Source organism: Pongo abelii, chromosome 13 (genome assembly GCF_028885655.2).
Source record: "Pongo abelii isolate AG06213 chromosome 13, NHGRI_mPonAbe1-v2.0_pri, whole genome shotgun sequence".
Lineage (NCBI taxonomy): Eukaryota > Metazoa > Chordata > Mammalia > Primates > Hominidae > Pongo > Pongo abelii.
The window spans coordinates 90,950,440-90,972,212 of record NC_071998.2 but is presented as its reverse complement, the minus strand read 5'-3'; the positions used below and the strand labels follow the sequence as shown (position 1 = coordinate 90,972,212).

Genomic DNA, 21,773 nt, shown 5'->3' with positions numbered 1-21,773 from the left:
ACCACAAGAAAAAAAAAAATCTAAACCTGATTAATCAAGAAATATCAGTCTACACATGTTATTTAGTAATAGAGGTAAATTTCAGGGAGAAAGGCCAAAAGGATTAACAATGGTTTCTTCCAAGTAGGAGGACTTGTAGGTGGAGAATATAGGATATTATAAGCCCTCTATTTGTATTTGGCTTTTAAAACCATGTAAATATATTATTTTAAAAAATTATGTTAAAATAATTAAAATTTATTTTTAAAAAGCAAATAACTAGCAAATAATATTTGCAATACTAATTATAGACAGAAGATCAGTATCTTTCAAATTATAAGGAGCTCTCACAAAAGACATCAACATAAGGTAAGATATACAAATATATTAACAGGCAATTAACAAAAAAAAATTACTGCCCAGGCAACGTGAAAAAAAGTTCACCCTTCAAAGTATTTACAAATCCAGATTAGAACAATGAAGTGGCACAATTTTAACCTATCAATTAGCAAAAATTTAAGAAATGGTTAATACCAATGTTAAAGGATTTACAAAATGTATTGCTTGTGAGAGTATAAGTCTGTGTATCATTTCTGGAGGAAAATTTGGTAATAAAACAAACTTTAAAAATATGTATGGCATGTGACTCAGCAATTTCTGCTAAAAATGTATCCTCAAGTAAACAGTAACAAATGTGTATAAAAGGGTTCAGCTGCAAAGGTAATATTTTAGCAAAATTGTCTTAAGACTGTCTTTTTCATACTGATTTAGCAGAAAAAATATAAAAGCCTTACCTGAACTGTACGTCCTGCATTGATATGCTCTTCATGCAACTTGTCCCAGATTCTGCACCTTTGATACTATACAAAAGAAAGACAGGCAGTATTAAATTTTTCATCACTAAAGGGTTATTTCCCATTACCACAAAAATCCCCACTCACCCACCCAAACTTAAACATACTATCAAGAGAAGATAGTGATTTAGTAGTGGTAATTAACTTTCCAAACACATACAAGTAGGAAATTATTAAGAATACTGCATACAAAATTATGGAAATTATAAAATAAACAAAAAAACCCCACTAATCAGGTTATTTTATTTTATTGAAAAAGAGTATGTATTTTGTCTATGTTGCAAACTCTCTAGAGATGGAAAATATAAAGAATGAGAATGTAAAATAATATAAAAAATGAAAAGAACAGTGTTTGTAAGATATTCTTATTGTATATGAAGAATTGTACATGTTTGTCAATGATAGTGTTAAGTATTGAAAACTAAAATCTGAATTTTAAAAAAATAACACTGAAACCACAGACTAGAGAGTAAATAAAAAATGAGACTGCACTTTTAATATGTATGTTTTAATTTTTACCAAGGCAACTGTTAGCTTTCAGAGTATCATCCAAAAAGAATTAGGAACAGAATCATGGGAATTTTTTCATTTGATAGGAACCATAGGAATATGTGATAATATTATAGCAGAATATTTATATAGAATATAAACATCAACACCAAATATCATATATTATTTTTATTTGAAATTAAAAATCAAATAATTAAAATGTTAGCAGATGTGAATAGTTACATTAAACACATTTTTGGTACTTTACACATCCCCAAAACATCAACCTAGAAATAATGTGAAAGGATAGAAATATAAAAATTCCCTCATATATGCACAGAAAACATAGATTATAAGAGTAAAGCATTAAAAAAAATTCTAGGGCATTTTTATATTCCTTGTTCTACACATTCTTAAAATTTGGTAAAGAATGATGTAGCAAAAACTTCTTTTGATACTCCTAAAATTTTTACATAATCTAAGAACTAAACAATAACTATTAAGCCTAAAACAATTAGACCGGCCAGGTGTGGTGGCTCATGCCTGTAATCCCAGCAATTTGGGAGGCCGGGGCAGGTGGATCACCTGAGGTCAGAAGTTTGAGACCAGCCTGGCCAACATGGTGAAACGCCATCTCTACTAAAAGTACAAAAAAATTATCTGGGCGTGGTGGCAGGTGCCTGTAATCCCAGCTACTTGTGAGGCAGAGGCAGGAGATCACTTGAACCTGGCAGGTGGAGGTTGCAGTAAGCCAAGATCGTGCCACACTGCACTCCAGCCTGGGCAAAAGAGTGAGACTCCTTCTCAAAAAAAAAAAAAAAAATTAGACCATATTGAAAATGTATTTACAAAACATAAATTTAAAACCACTACCAAACCACTTTCATTTATTAGAAAAATTTAATTGATGCCATCAGATCCAGTGTGAAAGCTCTTTTAGGCAGTGTTATAACAGTAATAAAAGTTTGAGAAAGGAAGCCAGAGATTCTTGTTTGAAAATAAACCACTTTTAAACTTATTGCCCACTACTAATCTGTTGTGATATTTTAAGAAAAATTAACACTAAGGAAACAGAGTTGAGAATTTGTAGATGCCAAGGCTATCAGAATTCATGGATCAGAGAATACCAGAGAGGAGAAGGCTGCATGGTGAACGGCTAGTTGCACTGAGAGGAGAGGAATACACTGAGAGAGAACTCCAGAGACCTGCAGGGTTTTCCTTTTGAGTCTTCAGCAAAGGACTCCTCCACGCATGCATGTGAGGGAACTACCCGTGGTCAGAAAAAGAACAGGTAGAATAATTCCTGAAGATCACACAAGGCTAGAAATGGTACATGTGACCAAGTCAGAGTGGAAAAACCTTGGAATACACTGAGTATCAGGTAGAATACTCCAAAGTATTGCTCTCTGTAGGAAAAAATTAGCCCTGAACTAAAGGCTGTTCTGGTCCTAAGCAAGAAAGGTTAAAAGAAAGACTCAAGGCTGGGCACGGTGGCTCACACCTGTAATCCCAGCACTTTGAGAGGCTGAAGTGGGCGGATCACAAAGTCAGGAGATCGAGACCATCCTGGCTAACATGGTGAAACCCCGTCTCTACTAAAAATACAAAAAAATTAGCCGGGTGTGGTGGTGGGTGCCTGTAGTCCCAGCTACTCAGGAGGCTGAGGCAGGAAAATGGCATGAACCTGGGAGGCAGAGCTTGCAGTGAGCCCAGATTGTGTCACTGCACTCCAGCCTGCGCAATAGAGCAAGACTCCATCAAAAAAAAAGAAAGACTCAAAAGGATCAAACTGTTCCCAATGAAACTGTTTCAGAATAAAGCTAAAAAATATTTAAACAAATTAAAAGATATTCAGTACCCAATAAAGTAAATTTCACAATGTCTGGTATCCAAAAGATAATTGCCATGCATGCAAAAAAGCAGAATAACATTATCTGCAATGAGAAAAACCAATCGATAGAAATAGACCCAGATATGATAGGGATAATGGAATTAATAAATGGGGACATTAAAAACAGTTATTATGATATGTTCCATGTATTCAAGAAGGTAGAAGAAAATGCAAGCACATTAGAAGAAAAGACATAAAAGATATTTTAAAATATTAAATTAATAGAATTTAAAAAAAGAGTACCTGAAATTAAAAAATGCACTAGATGGGATTAATAGCAGGTAAGACAATGCAGAAGAAAAGGTTAGTAAACCTAAGGACACAGCAATAGAAACTATCCAAAATGAAACACACAGAGAAAAATAAGTTGAAAATAAATTAACCAAGATCAATAGTTATGGGCCAAATGAAAACAACATAAAATACATGTAACTGGACTCCAAGAGAGAAAAATAATTTGAAAAACTTAATGGCCAAAGATTTTCTAAATTTGAGAAAAACGATAAAACCATAGATCCAAGAAGCTCAAAGGACAAGAAAAATGAAGAAAGCTATACTAATGCACATTACAGTAAAATTACTTAAAATAAATAAAGAAAAACATCTTAAAAATGGGAAGAAAAAAGACACGTGAAGTACGAAGAAACAAAGATAAGAATGACAGAAGACTTCTTGTGAGAAACAATCCAAGCCAGAAGACAGTGGGACAACATCTTGGAAGTATTTGAAAATGACAGAAAATGCAACCTAGAATATTCTATCCCCAGAGAAAGTTTTTTTTAAATAAGGCAAAATAAAGACATTTTTAAACATAAAAAGGCTGATAGAATCCATCACCAGCAGAAAGGTGTGCTAGAAGGAATGTTTAAAAAAGTACTTCAAGTTGATAGAAAGGGGATACCTGACAGAAATCGGATTCTACACAAATGAATGAAGAGCACTGGAAATGGCACATACAGATATATATGTAAATATAAATATTTTTCCTTATTTTTACAACCTCTTTGAAAAAGAACACAATTTAAAGCAAAAATAACAAAAACAAATGGGGCTGATAATGTATGCAGAAGTAAAATGTATAGCAACCACAGTAAAAAGACCCTAAGAGAGGACCTGGAAGTATACTGTTAGAAGGTTCTTATATGTGAAGTGAAATGTATAACATTACTTGAAAATAGACTGTGATGTTGAAGATGTATACTCTGAACCATAAAGCAACCACCAAAAAAATAAAAATAAAAAACCAAGAGGTATAAGCCAGCAAAGGGAAAAAAACTGAATCATAAATAATATTTGATTAATCCAAAAGAAAGAGGGAAAAGAGAACAGATAGACAAATAGACAAAAATAGCAAGATGGTAGATTTAAAGATAATCATTTGACACAACTGAACATTTATTCATTATAAAAACTCTCAGCAAACTAAAAAATAGAAGTTAACTTCCTCAACCTGACAGCAGGAATCTACAAACACCCTACATTTAACATCATATTTAAGTGGTGAAAGACCATTCTCTAATACTGGGAAGAAGGTAAGGATGTCTGATCTCAGCACTCTTACTCAACTTCATACTGGAGGCCCTAGCCAGGGCAATAAGGTTAAAAAAGGAAGGAAGGACGAAAGAAGGAGAGAGGGTAGGTGGGGCAAAGACTAGAAAAAAATAAAATTGTCTTCATAGATTACATGATTGTCTACATAGAAAATATCAAAGAATCTACAGAAAGCTACCTAATATTAAAAGGTGGCCCAATGATTGCAGGCCATAAACTGAGAATTAGTTGTATCATGAAGATAAATAATATCTACCCCATAGGGTAGGTAAGAGTAACTCACCTCACTATGCTTACAAAATATCAAAAATACAAAACCAACAACACAAAGAATATATCTCAGGAATGTTTATTAACTGATGGTGTCTGTGATATTATGATTATATAAATATTACATATATACAATATATATACATTGGTCTTTGTCCATAGTTCCTTGATCATAACTCTCATGGCCCATGTGAGACACATGACAGACACATGTCTTTTGTTACAATGCTGGGGCCACTTTCAGTGTCCAAAGCAGACCTCAGGAAACAGAATCTCTCTCTGACCTCCTGCCCTCCGAACCTTCCAATGGCAGGACTCTAAACGGATTGTGGGTCATAAGATACTCATTCCAGAGGGGGTCCTGCCCCATACCCTGGAGGAAGAAATGTTACATGGAGAGGCCAATAAGAATCTGAACAGACAGGCCTTGTTGAATTTCTCCACTCAGTCTGTTAGTATTAGATCATACCCTTTTTGTCCAATGACATTTTGACATGGTTGTCCATGCTTCCATCATGCCTATCCAATGAAGTCTCCATAAGAGGCCCAAGAGGACAGAATTTAGAGAGCTTCCAGAGAGATGATCACATGGAGGTTCCTGAAGGGTGGTGTCTCCAGGGAGGACATGGAAGCTCTGCACCCATTCCCTCATACCTCACCTTATGCATCTCTTCAGCTGTATCCCTTGTAATATCCTTTATAAAGAACTGGTAAATTGTCTCCCTGAGTTCTATGAGCCATCCCAGCAAATTAATCGAGCCCAAAAAGGGATCGTGGGAACTCCAACTTGAAGCTGGTTGGTCAGAAGTTCCAAGGGCCTGGACTTGTGACTGGTGGGAGGGAGGGGTGTGGTCTTGTGGGACTTGGCTCTCAAACTGTGGTTTCTAAGGCTATCTCTAGGTAGATAGCACCAGAATTGAATTCAACTGGAAGATACCTAAGCTAGGGTCTGCTGAACTGATTGCTTGCTTGAAATATGGGGAGAAACTCACACACATTTGGTCACAGAAGTTTTCTGTGTCGGTGACTGTTGTTGTTGAGTGAGAGTATAAGAGAAAACATGTTGTGTGTTGATTTTTCCATTCACAGTGCCTATGCTGAATGCCTGGGTAGCCTAACTTATTTGTTATATTCTCCACTTCCAAGTATCAACCTTGCATGCCGGTTTTTTTCATATAATATCTTAATCTTCACAATAATGTTATGAGGAAGATTATAATTTTACTATTACAACTGTCTAATACCATAGACATTTGCAGCTTTCCCACGAATTATTAAAATGTGAATGTTCAAGTACTATGCTCACTACCTGGTGAAATCATTTGTACATCAAACCCCAGCAACACACAATTTACCCATGTGACATTCCTGCACATATACTCCCTGAACCTAAAATAGAAGTTGGAAGAAAAAAAGAGAGGAAAGGAAAGAGAGAAAATAGAAGATGAAGGAGGAGGAAAAGGAAGACATAGAAAAGGGAATAAAAAAGTGTTGTAAAAAAAAAATTGGTTCTACAGGTTTTGAGAGGTTTATTTGTCAACGTCATTTGAAAAGTTCCTCCAGGGGAGAGGAACAATTTTCTTCATCTTTTTAAAATTCAGATGAGTTCATTCATCAGTGTTTATACTGCTTCCACTGCCCAGACCTTGGGAAGAACAACTTTTGGCTTGTGTGACAGACACCATACCATGACCCTCCAGGTTTGGAGATGGAGCGCTCAGTCTAATTTTAACAGTAAGATTAGACTAGTGAATGACAGTCCCACTTTTTCCTTCTTCAAAAGCATGGATGGGGAAGACCTTCCTTAAGCTGAGTGATTCCATCTTGCCCACCCCTTGCTGCCCCTGGAATGGGGCTCTGCAAGTTGCTGTCTCCACAGGACTTAGGTCCTGATAAGAGGCCAACTGTGAGACAGTGGCATTTAGGACCACACATGTGAGACACATGACAGACACAGAGGATGACTTGACGGAGATATCTTCAGCTCCCTTCCTGTCTTCTTGATGTTCTCGTTCAGCAAGAATATACCCTTCTAGGTTGTTATAGTTTGACAGTAGATAAGGACAATTTTAGTTAGTTCAATCAATATCTATTGAGCAGGTACTATGTGACAGGCATTGGAAATACAGATAGGCGTTGGGGAAAATGTCAAAGTCCTTGCCTCCTTCAGTCTAGTCAGGAAGGCAGTAAATATCCCTCATTTGCACAATATTTTGTACCCCTCCACTCTCACCAAATATGGTCACATCTTCCAATACACAGACTGACTCCTGTCCCCTTTGGGTAAATAAAAAAAGGAAATCTTTGATGACCAGGAGACAAATAATCTGAAAGGCAAAACAAAAACAAAAAACATGTGAATGTTAAATCTATGAACCTTAAGGTCTGTGGCCCAGTACTGTGTAAGAGTGGTGTGTTTATATCTGACTGGGGATGGTATCATCAGGATGTGTTGAGTAGGAAGTAACTGAGCTATGCAATAAACAGTGTCTGAAAGGTGACAAATGATAGGGTGGATATTGTCAATGGATGTAAAAGAGAAAGCAAAACTATTCAACTCCATATTTTTTCCACCTTCCTTCTTTATTGAGGAAAATGATCTTCAAAATACAAAAATCTAAAATAAAATGATTAACAGGAAAATAAAAACAAAGGAAGATTAAGAATAAACCTAGATACTTCAAATGAGTTCAAGTCAACAGGCCCAGGGAAATTACACTCGAGAGAACCAAAAGACCTTGCAAATGTGATCACAGAAATATTTCTGCTTATCTATGAAGAACTGCAAAGAATTGGTAAGGTTCCTAAAGACTTGCAAATATTGACCCAATTTTCACAAAAGAAAGTATATTTAAAACACTGCAGGCTGTAAATCTTAATGTGAATCTTGGGGAAAATTCCATACTAGATAATTAGTGAGATGGTTTGGGAGAGCGTGTGGAAATGGTGACAATATACCAGTGTGCTCTGGCCCTTTCCTGTCCAACATTTTCATCAATGACTTCAAAACAAAGAATGCATAATTATCAAATTTGCACATAACATAAATTAGAAGGATTAACATAGATGAAAGGTCACAATTCCATATAACAAATATAACAATGATAACTGTAAAGTCCAGCATTTAAATTAAAAAGAGCAATTGCACCAGTATAAGAAATAGGTGTGATCTGATTCAATAGATGTAATTCATACAAAAAAAGTCTTATGGAATTCATTTAGTTGATTACAAAGTCAATTTAAAAAGCTGTCGGTATAGAGTGGCTTCTAAAATGATGTAATCTTAGGCTCTATACATGTATATTCATTCATTCAACACACTTTTTTTCAGAAGCACACTACATTTCAAGCATGTTAGAAGTTTAACACATTTACTAACACAGGGATCTCAAGCAAGTAATTTACTCTAAATCTTTCTCCGCCTAAAAAGCGAAGGCAATAACAATAACTAACCTATAATGATGCTATAAGGATTAAATGCTATGATATATAAAAACACCTAATACAGCACCCAGCAAATGAAAACAACAACTACTACCTCCACTGTTATTATTTTCTCACTTGTCAAGAAAAGTAGAAGAGATTCCTATTTCAAGTGGAGGATGAACTAGATGAACTTATTTCTTATTACAACAAATTACAAGAAAAATAAGGAATAATTCAGATTCTTACTGTTTACTATATGATTTTATAACTAAATTAGGATACACTATTAAAAGTTATCAATCCAAATGCTTGAGGAGGAGAAAAAAAATGATTTAGTGATATGTGTGAAAAAAATTACAAGTAACTCCTTACAAATTTAGTTAAGTTGAGATCCCTGACAAGCATTGCTAAACAGCACTACTTTTACAAAGTATCATTTTGGTATTGTCTCTTTGCACGGTGGTACTAGAGAGGTAGGTTAAAGTAGTGCCATAATTTAGCCAATTACTATGCTTTGGGTTGCAAACAACAGAAAACCCAAAATTTAAAATAGCTTTAATAATAAGTATTTATTATCTCACATACAAAGCAATCTAGAAGTAGAATAATTCTACATTAGTTTAATTCAGAAGCTTATAAGGTCATTAAGTGTTCAAGTTCTATGTTGCTGCTTTACTACTTTCAATAAGGAGCTTTTGTCCTCAGATTTGTCCCCTAATGGCTGCAAGAGGATTGGCTACAGTTCTAGATACAACAGGAAGACACAAAAGACCAAGAAGAAGAAGGGGACTGTTTCCTTCCACACATACCTGTATATCTTCATAACAGTAGGAAAATCTTTCCAGTTTCCATATCCCAAACAGGTTTTCCCTCAGGTATAACTGGCCAGAACTACAGGATATGTCTATTGTTCACTGGTAACCAAAAATTGACAAGATTGGAATTACCACATTTATCAGACCATTATCATTCACCACCTGTGCTGAGGCTTGCCTATCTTGAAACACAAAGGAAGGAAACTGAATGGGGTTCTGTCAGAAAAAAGGAACGAGGTTGGGAAAGATGATTAAAAGATCAAAGCAGATATTCACACACTAAAAAGAGAAATGAAAAATACTTTCATTGTAATCACAGATTAACAATAAACAAGACTGATTATGTCTGATTTTATACTATATAGTTCAGATTTCATGTTGCTTGAATAGCCCATGCCATCCATTTTCATACTAATTATATGCTGCCTCTTATCATTTTTTGACTATTTCCTATCTTATTTCCTTAACTGGATTGCAAACTTCTTAAGAATTAAAAATCTTTTACGTATTCTTTAATGCTAACAATCTAAGAAATAGCAAACATCAATAAACATTTATGAAAAGCTAACATTTATTTCCTATAATAAATAATCTCCCTTCTCATTAAACCTGGCAGATTCAACACAAATATTCATCTCTACTCTTTTCCAAAATCCCACTAAATGACAACAAAGAACTTTAGAAAGTATAAATTCACAAGAATAATGAGAATAGAATAGAAGACATCAACTGACAAAAAAATTTAACATTTTGTAACATTTTGGAAGCTAGAAAGAGTATGGATATGTTGTAACTGACTCAGCAAACCAAAGAAAGCTAAAATGTAAGCCTGCAAAAGGGGTACATGGTGGGGGAGAGTGGCAATGAGAAGCAAGCTACAGCCAGGCATGGTTGTTCATGTCTGTAATCCTAGCACTTTGAGAGGCCAATGCAGGAGGATCACTTGAGGCCAGCGCTTTGAGATGAGATGGGCCTGGGCAGCATGGTGAGACCTCATCTCTAAAAAACGACTAAGCAACTGAAGGTACCAGCTACCAGGTAACCAGATGGAAGTGTATGGTGGGGCAAAAAGCAAAAGGATTGGTTGAAAGTTTATGTAATGAACAGGTAGTCCACCAGATCCCCTCTATACTTGCCGAAGTAACTGCCCTGTTCCATCACTGCACAAGACAATACTATAGAAGACAGCCTCTGGAGAGGCTAGAGAAGCTAAGGATCCTGGACACCAAGCACAGCTAAGGGCAGGGATCAGTTACCATACCACAACCAGGAAGATTAAGCCTGGACAATAAATATCTGAATGGTGGTGAGCCTGCTCACCTCTTCACCTACTTTCCTTCCCCTGGCTTAAAAGGTTGGTCACAAAATTCATACTACATCCACCCCTCCAACCTCCTCACTCAACCCCTGCCACAACTATCACCTTTGAAAAAATAAACACACCCCAACAGGTAGGAGATGGAGGACTGCTCTTTCTTAAAACTGAACAGCTAATGAGACCTAGAGTTACTGACATCTAGTGGTTCTCCAATTAAAATAGATTCCCAGCTATTCACCCCTCCAGACAGCAAATCCCCCACCCTAACCTGCTACCCACATGCATACACACAAACACATTTACACACATACCTTCCAATCAGTACTCTTAAATATCAACAGCTAGCCAAGAAAAGCCTATAATACTATATGCCGAAACAAAAGAAAGAGAGAGAGAAGAAAGAAAAAAGGGACTTGAGAAAAACAGGACAAAGAAGCAGAAGAAAACTTAAAAAAAAAAAAACTATAGAAAGATGTTATGATACTGCATCCACAAAATGAAAACAATTCTCTTTAAAAGAAAAGGAGAGGCCAGACATGGTTGTTCACATCTGTAATCCTAGCACTTTGAGAGGCCAATGCAGGAGGATCACTTGAGGCCAGGGCTTTGAGATGAGATAGGCCTGAGCAGCATAGTGAGACCCCGTCTCTACAAAAATATTTAAAAATTAGCTGAACATGGTAGAGGACACCTGAAGTCTTAGCTATTCAGGAAGCTGAGACAGGAGGATTGCTTTAACTTAGGAGTTTAACATTACAGTGACCTATGACTGCAACATTGCACTCCAGCCTGGGCAACAGAGTGAGACTCTGTCTCTATTTAAAAGAGAGAGAGAGAGAGACAACAAATGCACTGAGAGAAAAAAGAACATAGAAAATGTATGATTCTGGTTATGCCATCCAAGCTGGAATGTGGATTTGATGGCTGGTGCTGGAGTAGCCATTTTACACACAAGGTAGAACCAAGTTGAGGATGGGAGAGCAAGATAAAAACAGCCTGGGTCTTTGATGATTGCTGAGCGGCCACTGTACCCCGGACTACCTCTGTTACTATGAGATTAAAAACAAAAGCAAAACAAAACAAAAAACGTCTATCTTATTTAACATGATTTTTGAGTTTTCTGCCTCTTGTACCTTATCCATATAACTAATACAGTATGTGCTACACAGTCAAAGTTTTTCCCCAAATCCCTACAATACGAAACAAAGAAAATTATGTTCCAGGCTTACTATCTTGTCATTCCTACTAACAATGCTTAAGTCTATCTTACATTAGCCAAGAAAGCTGAATGCTAACACTTCAAATTTCAAGATTACATTCTAATCAAGTTTATCATGTATAATAAAATGAAGGACCTATGGAATACAGCTCCAGGTGTCCACAGCACACTACGCTCATTGTTTTCAGATGTTGCAGAATCACTCCACTAAGGCTTACCTTCAATTTCCCTTCAGTCTGACTTTCTTCTTTTAAATTCATATTGGATGACTGATGTCCAGCATAATAAATATTTTATCTTTCTACACCTTTCCCCTAAGAATAATATGCCTTTTTGAAAGTGAGGCACTGTCAGACACCTGGAGTCCAAACTCAGTTCTTAACTCTTTTGTCCAGAGTAAACCCTGCAGCTTTTAAATGTTTTTACATTTCCATAACATATCTATTAAAATAAGCTATTCAATCCTATATAGATTAAAAAAAAAAGTCGCTTTTATAATTAAGCTAGACATCCTAGAGACAGTGGAATTATCAAGGATATGGAATAAAACAGATCAGTACAAAATTCACTGTTTGGCTTAAGATGATATCACCTACATGATAATTATAACTATTCTGATACTGTCTAAAAATTCCACAGTAAGTAAAAATTTCATAAAATGCTAAAGAAAAAAATGTCTGGCAGAGATGGATGGATGTAACTCTGGAATAATCTTCTTGTGACCTCTGACACAACTAATAAAATCAGTCATATAACCATTCTATCCCCACCCACCTGGCTTTTCCATTGATGACTGATTGGGTGGTACATGTAGCATGGATCTGAGGGTACTGACAGCAGGCACTTTTGTATAGAATAAACATAAGAAAAAGGAAATCTAAGACAGACATGCCAAACCTCAAAGGAAAAGTAGGACAACAAAGGAAAGAAATGGCCTTAATTTGCTTCCATTCATATTAAAAAGAACCCATTTACTAAACAACTCCTTATCCATCCTTGAAAGTCACAGTATTACTTATTGCTTGTAAGTAAAGAAGAAAGAAATTCAAGAATGACAAAATACTAATCCTAAATTCTAGAAAGACTTCAAATATTTGCATTAAACTTTTCATTTTAATATTCTCAGAACGGATTTTCTCCACTTTTAAAAGGACTTGAATTCTAGAAAGACAGATGGTATCTATGGAAGAAAAAGGTACGCTTTTCTGACTTCTATATGCTACTGAGTTGAGTAATGAATAATGTTTATATTGAAAGGCTTAATGATCATATCCTCCACTCCCAACCTTCAAAAGAATGAATGAATGAATGAATGAATGAATAAATAAATAAATAAATAAATGGAGATTCTGCAGCTTAAGACTTATGTTGGGAAAAGTCTTTTTGAAGCAAAAAATATCACTGACCTGTCTCACAGCAAATAAGACAACATAATCTGCCAAATTAATGCTCAGTACTGAGTAAACCTGATGTTTCCAAAAATGCCACAACCACTTCACCAGACCATGGCAGGTTCTATGCAACCTCTATCATAGTCCCTGAGACTAATTCATCTTCTCTCTACCTATTTCCTCAACTGACTTAGGCAGTATTTGTCAATTGTGAGCTTTCCTCAAAGGGAAGCAGTGAAGTAAGGAAATTCCCTCATATCTCACAATGATTTACTTCTTTAATGTATGTACACCTAAAGAGGATACGAGTTACTGAAAGACACACATTCAAAGTTCAAAAACTTGCCAAGGGGTAAATGAAATTAAGGCAGGTACATTAGCCAAAGTTCTCTGCCTTTACATTATAGTGCACCGTCAATCAATTTGTATCTTAATTACTAACTGCCTAAAACCTCAGTATGTACAATTAAAAAGGTATAGACTTGGCCAGGCGCCACGGCTCACACCTGTAATCCCAACACTTTGGAAGGCAAAACAGGAGGACAGCTTGAGGCCAGGAGTTCAAGACCAGCCTGGGCAACAAAGCGAGAATTTGTTTCTCCAAAAAAATAAAAATAAGTTAGCCACGCAGAGTGGTGTGTAGATAGCTTGAGCCCAGAAGTCTGAGGTTGCAGTGGGCTATGATCATGCCACTGCACTCCAGCCTGGGCAACAGAGCGAGACCTTGTCTCTTAAACAAACAAACAAAAAAGCACAGACTCTATTCCTATATCCCTTCCCAGAAAAAGGAATGTATGAGAGGTATATATGCAGAACAGAAAAACCAGCTAAAAAATGCATAATGTTGCTAAATCAATAGGAGCTAGGTGTTTCAGCAATGCCTCTTATCTAATACTCTAAATTTAGCTGAAATGAACAACCAATATAAATCAAACTATGTAACTATTTCTTGCGGTAGTAAATGAAACAGCTCACCTTCTCAATATTTATCTGGTGCTTTCTTAACCTTTCCAGGTCTGTTGGGATTACTATCTTAATGAATTTCTGGATAGCTGGTTCAAGACGGCGTAATTTCACTTTTTCTTCATCTTCAGACATCCTAAAAAAATGCTGTATGACCTCCCTGGTAACAGCTGTCTTCTCCACTCATATAGAAAAACCTAGAAGAAAAATATTTCTTTAAGAATGTTTTCAAATCAGTTTCCAGTTTTTAAAAGCCAACAATTAGTTTTACAATTTATCCTAAATCAATAAATAGAAATAAATATTTTTAATGCTGAGCATGAGTGACTTGTTTTTTCTTTATGAAACCACTGATTTTTAAATCTTTTTCTTTCCAAAAATTATATTTTAGAGTGTTCAGACAATATAAATAAATGAAGAATAAAATAAAGTCAGCAGTCATCTCCTCACCTTTTACAAAGAGTACAAAATGTACTCTACATTTTGGCATACGTCTCTCCAGGTCTTTTTCTATGTAAGTATGTATGTATGTATATAAACACTTTTAAAAAAACTAGGAGTATACTGTCCAAGTTTTCATTTTCTGATCTATCTTGGACATTGAATAACCTTTTTAAAAAAGGTATCATACGGCTTAACACTGATGCTTGTATCAAACTTCACCTCTAATGTCATCATAATGTAACTCTGTAATTACACAACTTCAAATATATTATAACATAATATGCAACTCTTCTCATTGATGTCCTTTAAATTGCCTCTTCCATTTTCAATAAAGTGATTAGTATTGCCTACAACTGATTCAAATAACCAGTGACAGAGCTGGAATAAGAACCCAGATTTTCTGAAATTACATTGAAATACTTTTTCCACTTCACCAGTAGTTTCCTACTAGTGTTCCAGAAAGTCCAAGGGTATGCATTTGGGGCCAGAGTACAAGGGTAGGGGCTAGAGGTGAGTAGGTTCCAGGACTCCACCCCCTACTTCAGTTGTAGAAACTTTACTTACAACTATTTTATGAATTGGAGCTTATCAGAGCTTATATAAATAATGGGGTTCACAGCTTAACCAAGCTTGAAAGCCACCATTGTACACCATGCTTTCATGCCATTTCATTAGCCACAACCTCACCCATGTTTAAAAAATTTTAAGTTGAGTATGTTAATACTGCTGAGTTATGCTGTCTTAGTCCAGGGTCTATAAAGATAGGAATTCACGTACAGACTTTGTGGACCCCCTGAATCTTTATGAAAAATTGTGAATGAAGGGGCCGGGTACAGTGGCTCATGTCTGTAATACCAGCACTTTGGGAGGCCAAGGTGGGGGGGCCACTTGAGCCCAGGAGTTCATGGCCAGCCTGGGCAACGTGCCAAAATCCCATCTCTACCAAAAAAAAAGAAAAAAAAAGTGAATGTAGTTTATTTTGGAGAATAGAGTCCATTGTTTCAAGGGATTCTCAGAGAGCTATCATCCTCAAAACATTAAATATTTATCCCCTTTCTTTCACAGTTGAAAATCTTGATGTGTTGGTTATACAGACTGCCTCCAATACCTACCCATTAGTAACTTGGTTTTTATGTTTGATACAAGCGCTCAAAAGCAAAAAAGGAAAATCTCCAGGTACAAAAACAAAGAGGGTAAAACAGGTGCAACAATGAATGCAAACTGGGGACATATGGAGAAATTCATTACCAAAAGAGACCATCCACAGACCCAACAAAACAGGAAAATTCATAGCTAATGGACTAAAGATAATAAAATAATTTTAAAAAGAAATTAAAGTAAGTATATTTTTAAATATCCAAAAACATAAAGGAAGGAATAGAATCTTTTTAAAAAAATAGATATTATGAAACAGTAAGAGGCCAGCCTGAATATAAACCAAGTAAAACTTCTAGAAATGAAAATCTCAAAACATGTGTTAAACAGTAAATTATATAGATAAGAGACAATTATTGATTGGAAGAAATCACTCAGAACACAGAGGAATAAAAAGATGAAAAGTATAAAAAAGAAGATAAAAGACATAAAGGATAAAATGAGAAGCTCAATAACAAGTAGGAGTCCCAAAAAGAAAGAACAAAGAAAATGGTAAGAAGGAATTATTCAAAGAGAATATACTGATAATTAAAATGTAAGACCTCAAACCGAAAAAGCACATCAGCCTCAAGTAGCATACATTAAAAAGAAACCAAATTTGCCTAAATACATGGAAGGGAAATTGCGAAACATTAAAGAACAAGAATCTTAAAAAAAAAAAAAGAGAGATAAAAGACATAAAGCAATAATATACTGCTTTTAAAAGCAAGATATTAAAAGACAGAAATACCTTCAAAGTGCTGAGAGAGTTGGTATATTCCCAGGTAAATTATCATTTAGAATGAAAGCAAAATAATCATTTTCAGACATACAAGGACTAAGAGAGTTTATTACCAAGCCCCTCATTAAAAGTACTAAAAGGAATATTTCAACGATAAAGCAAATAAACCCAAACGAGTAGAATAGCATGGAGCAATGAATAGAATAAACTGTTACCGGATAGAATAAATGGGTGGATGAAAGAACAAAGAAAATAAAACATTTATTTTGAATAGTGTGATGAAGTATAATAAAAATGTTTCCATGTAAATAATTTTCTATAATTACGTAGATGCTTCACAATTTTACAAATTGGCTATTGTTGGCTATTTAGGTTGTTTCTAATTTTCCACTATTATAAACTACAGTGTAATTACCCTGCTTACACATAAATCCATACTGCTGCCTATAATTACTTCCTTAAAACAATCAACAAAGACACAACCTGTATAAAGGGAGAAAATATTTGCCAACTAATCATCCAACAAGGGACTAATCTAGAATGTATGAGAAACTCAAACAACTCAACAGCAAAGAAACAAATAGTTCCATTAAAAAGTGGGCAAAGAATCTGAATAGAAATTTCTCAAAAGAAGACATACAAATGACCAAAAGGTATTTTTTTAAATGCTCAACATCATTAATCATCAGGGAAATGCAAATCAAAACCACAATGTGATACCATCTCACCCCAGTTACAATGGCTATCACCAAAGGGATAAAAAATAACAAATGCTGGTGAGGATGTAGCAAAAGAGGCCTCTTTTTTTTTTTTCTTTTTAGATAGATTTTCGCTCTTGTCATCCAGGCTGGAGTGCAGTGGCACAATCTCAGCTTACTGCAACCTCTGCCTCCCGGGTTCAAGCAGTTCTCCTGCCTCAGCCTCCTGAGTAGCTGGGATTACAAGCACATGCCACCACGCCCAGCTAATTTTTTTGTTTTTAGTAGAGACGGGATTTTGCCATGTTGGCCAAGCTAGTCTCGAACTCCTGACCTCAGGTGATCCACCCGCCTCGGCCTCCCAAAGTGCTGGGATTACAGGCGTGAGCCACGATGCCCAGCGAGAAAGAGGACTCTTATACACTGTTGGTGGGAATGTAAATTAGTACATCCATTATGAGAAACAGTATGGGCTGGGTACGGTGGCTCATAGCTGTAATTCCAGCACTTTGGAAGGCTGAAGCAGGAGGATCACTTGAGGCCAAGAGTTTGAGGGCAGCCTGGGCAACATAGCAAGATCCTTCTTCTCTGAAAAATTTAAAAATTAGCTGGGTATGGTAGTGCGTGCCTGTAGTCCCAGTGACGCTGAGGTGGGAAGATCCCTTGAGCCCTAAAGTGTGAGCCTGCAAGAAACAGTGTTCTTACTACTACACTACAGCCTAGGCAACAGAGTGAGATTCTGTCTTAAAAAAAAAAAAAAAAAAAAGAAAGAAAAACTGTACAGAGGCTTCTCAAAAAATTAAAAATAAAACTACCATATGATCCAGCAATCCCACTACTGGGTATTTATCCAAAGGAAAGAAAATCAGTATATCAAAGAGATACCTACAGCTCCATGTTTACTGCAGCAGCATTCACAATAGCCAAGATATGGAATCAACCTAAGTGTCTGTCAATGGATGAATGGATAAAGAAAATGTGGTATATATACACAATGAAATATTGTTCAGCCATTAAAAAAAAGAATGCGTCAGGCGCGATGGCTCACGCCTATAATCCCAGCACTTTGGGAGGCGGAGGCGGGCCGATCGCGAGGTCAGGAGATCGAGACCATCCTGGCTAACATGGTGAAACCCGGTCTCTACTAAAAAATACAAAAAATTAGCCAGGCGTGGTAGCATGCACCTGTATTCCCAGCTACTCCGGAGGCTGAGGCAGGAGAATCGCTTGAACCCGGGAGACGGAGGTTGTGGTGAGCCCAGATCTCACCACTGCACTCCAGCTTGGGCAACAGAGCGAGACTCCGTCTAGGGAGAAAAAAAAAAAAAAAAAAAAAAGAATGAAATCCTGTCACTTACAACAACACGGATGGAACATCTAGCCTGTACTCCCGCTTGGGCAACAGAGCGAGACTCCGTCTAGGGAGAAAAAAAAAAAAGAATGAAATCCTGTCACTTACAACAACACGGATGGAACATCTAGCCTGTACTCCCAGCTACTCAGGAAGCCGAGGTAGGAGGATCACTTGAGCCCAGAAATTAGAAGCTAGCCTGGGCAATATAATGAGACCCCCATTTCTAAATAAAAAGGGGGAAAAAGTTGATCTCCTGGAGGTAGAGAGTAGAGTGATGGGAAGGGGCAGGAGGGATGAAGAGAAGTTGATTAATGGGTACAAACATACAGTCAGATGGAATACATTTTTCATGTTTAATAACACAGTGAGGTAGCTATAGTTAACAATAATTTACTGCATATTTCAAAATAGCTAGAAGAGAAGATCTGAAGTGCTCCTAACACAAAGAAATAATAAATGTTTGAGGTGATATATATCCCAAATACCCCGATTTGAGCAATTAAACATTGTATGTATGTATCAAAATATCACATGTATCCTATAAATATGTAAAATTATTGTGTATTAATAGAAAAAAATAACAAAAATAAAAAATAAATATCTAGAAATAGAATTATTAGGTAGACAGATTTTTCAAGGTTTTTAAAATATATATAGCCATATCTCACAAAAGGTTATGCCTATTATGTTCCTACCAGAAACATAACACGATGTCCATTTATCCATATTCCAAGCAATGTACTTAGTATTACCATTCTTAGACATGTCACTGGTGAAAAAAATGATGTCTCATTATTGCTTTACTTTGCATTCCTTAAATGACTAACAGGGTGGATTTATCAGCCATTTCCATTTCTTTTTTTTTTTTTGAGACGGAGTCTCACTCTTTTGCCCAGGCTGGAGTGAAGTGGTGCGATCTCAGGTCACTGCAACCTCCGCCCCCCAGGTTCAAGTGATTCTCCTGCCTCAGCCTCCCAAGTAGCTGGGATTACAGGCACGTGCCACCACGCCCAGCTAATTTTTGTATTTTTAGTAGAGACGGGGTTTCACCATGTTGGCCAGGCTGGTCTCGAACTCCCGACCTCAGGTGATCCACCTGCCTCGGCCTCCCAAAGTGCTAGGATCACAAGCATGAGGCACCATGCCCAGCTGCATTTCTTCTTTTTTTAATTTTTAATTTTTGTGGGTATATATTAGTAGAAGGTATATATTTATGGGATATTTGAGTTATTTTGATACAGGCATACAATGTGTAATAATCACATTAGGGTAAATGAGGTATCCATCACCTCAAGCATTTATTCTTTGTGTTACAAACAATCCAGTTATACTCTTTTAGTTATTTTTAAATATACTATTGAATTATTATAGTCACCCTGTTCGGCTATCAAGTACTAGATTTTATTCATCCTCTCTCACTATTTTTTTGTACTCACTGCATTTCTTCTTTCATGAATTGCCTGTTCATGTCATATGCATCTGTTTTACTACAGGGGATGTCTTTCTCTTATTAACTCATAAAAGGCTATTACATGTTAAATGTATCAATTATTTGTCGAACATTAACATTTCCCAGTCTATCACACTGCCTCTTTTCTTCTGTACCACAAAGAGATTATCTTTATATCTACCATCATTCCTATCAAAATGTTTTTTGAACACACCTGTTGTTCAACAGATGCTGCCTGAACTAAAATATTTCTTCACACGTCTCTTCTACACAATTGCTAATCCTAACACTCTAGTCAAATAGCACAATATGCATAGCCATGATAATGGAGCTTCAATTAGTCTACCTTTAGACTCTTTCCCTCCAAAATGGAATATAAACTATAAAAACATAAACTGTATTATAAATGAATAGCATAACCACACTGAAAGAAGTGAGGAAGAAAAATAATCTAAGCCACTTTAGAAAACAATATTTTAACTGAATACTATAAGGCTAGAGACAAAAAGAACTACACTGTACTCTATTTAGTAAATGTGTTTCTCACAGTAATATAGGTCAGAAATCCTGAAATTACTTTATGTGTATACTAGGACTGAAGAAATAAGAAAATATTTTGTAGAACGCAAGAGTCAGATTTCTCACTGTCAGATTAAGAAGTTAAAAATAAGGGACAAAACTAGAATGAACACTGTGGTGTTAGACTAGAAGCAAAGCTACTGGGATGAACTTTTGTTTTTAAAAAGTATATGGATAGATAAATACAGAAATAAATATAGATCTTTGTGTATGCATGGGTATGCATATGTATAGACTGGTGTCTTCTGTGGGGCCCTGGAAGGAATGTTACCCCAGTAGCAATGAGCATCCCTAGAGCACAGATCTTTGTGTTTAAATACTATTCTCCAAAAAAAGAAACTACGGGTTGTTGGAGAGTGGCTGATTATCAGGACTGAGGCACAGAAAACACAAGATGAGCCTGGGGCATCATATGGTACCAGAAAATTAGGAAGTTCCAAAAAAGAAAAAAAAGGATGGAAGCATGCTGAAAAGCTACAGAAAGCAACCTGAAAAAAAACTCCCAATGATCAAAGCTGGAACAATTTCAAACATAAAATAACACAAGTGTAGGATAACAACCAATAGAAAAACATCTGAGTCCACATGGATACAAATAAATAACGGAATACACATAAACAAATGGGAAATGGGCAGCTCATCCTTACAGAATAATTTCAATTAATAAAGAAATGAGGAAAGTAGAAAATCATCATTAGAGCACCATAGTCATAATAATTGCTGAAGGCAAGATCCACCAATGGATGTGAAATTTAGCAAGGGAAAGTCTGAGGAGAAACAAGATATGCGTACAGTTTAAAAGCTCCCCCCAAGATGTCAATTAATTATAAGGAGAAAAATAAGACCTTTACATTGGAGAATCCCAGCAGACACTCTCTTACCAAGTGATCAAGATTAACCTCACAAGCAATAAGTCATATATATCAGCTATGTTCATATGATGAACTGAGAAGGGCACACACACTTTTGTGTTCTTAACAAAAATGTATAACCTTAATATAATCATGAGAGAACATTGGACAAACCCCATTAGAGAGGCACTCTACAAAATAACTGACCAGCATTCTTCAAAAGTGTAAAGATCAGAAAGAGTATAAAGACAGAAAAAGACTATCAGTATAAAGACAGGAAAAGACTGAGGAACTGTCACAGACTGGAGGAGACCAAGGACCCAAGACAACTAACTGCAATGTCGGATCTTAGAGT

At 36.1% G+C, this 21,773-nt stretch overlaps 1 protein-coding gene across 3 annotated transcripts in view; it reads right to left on the bottom strand.

Annotated features, from left to right (window-relative positions):
- STX17 (syntaxin 17) overlaps positions 1 to 21,773 on the bottom strand; it is a 69,816-nt gene that overhangs the window by 46,821 nt on the left and 1,222 nt on the right. For 2 of the 3 annotated variants that reach the window (XM_024252010.3, XM_054520369.2), the window contains exons 2-3: positions 14,179 to 14,363; positions 774 to 839 (exon numbers count right to left, since the gene is read on the bottom strand). In XM_024252010.3, coding sequence (XP_024107778.1) covers positions 774 to 839; positions 14,179 to 14,301 — 189 coding nt within the window. In that variant the 5' untranslated portion in view covers positions 14,302 to 14,363. Of the gene's footprint in view, positions 1 to 773; positions 840 to 14,178; positions 14,364 to 18,542; positions 18,598 to 21,773 lie in introns of those variants that run through there. The other variant, XM_063714020.1, reaches the window with a different exon arrangement.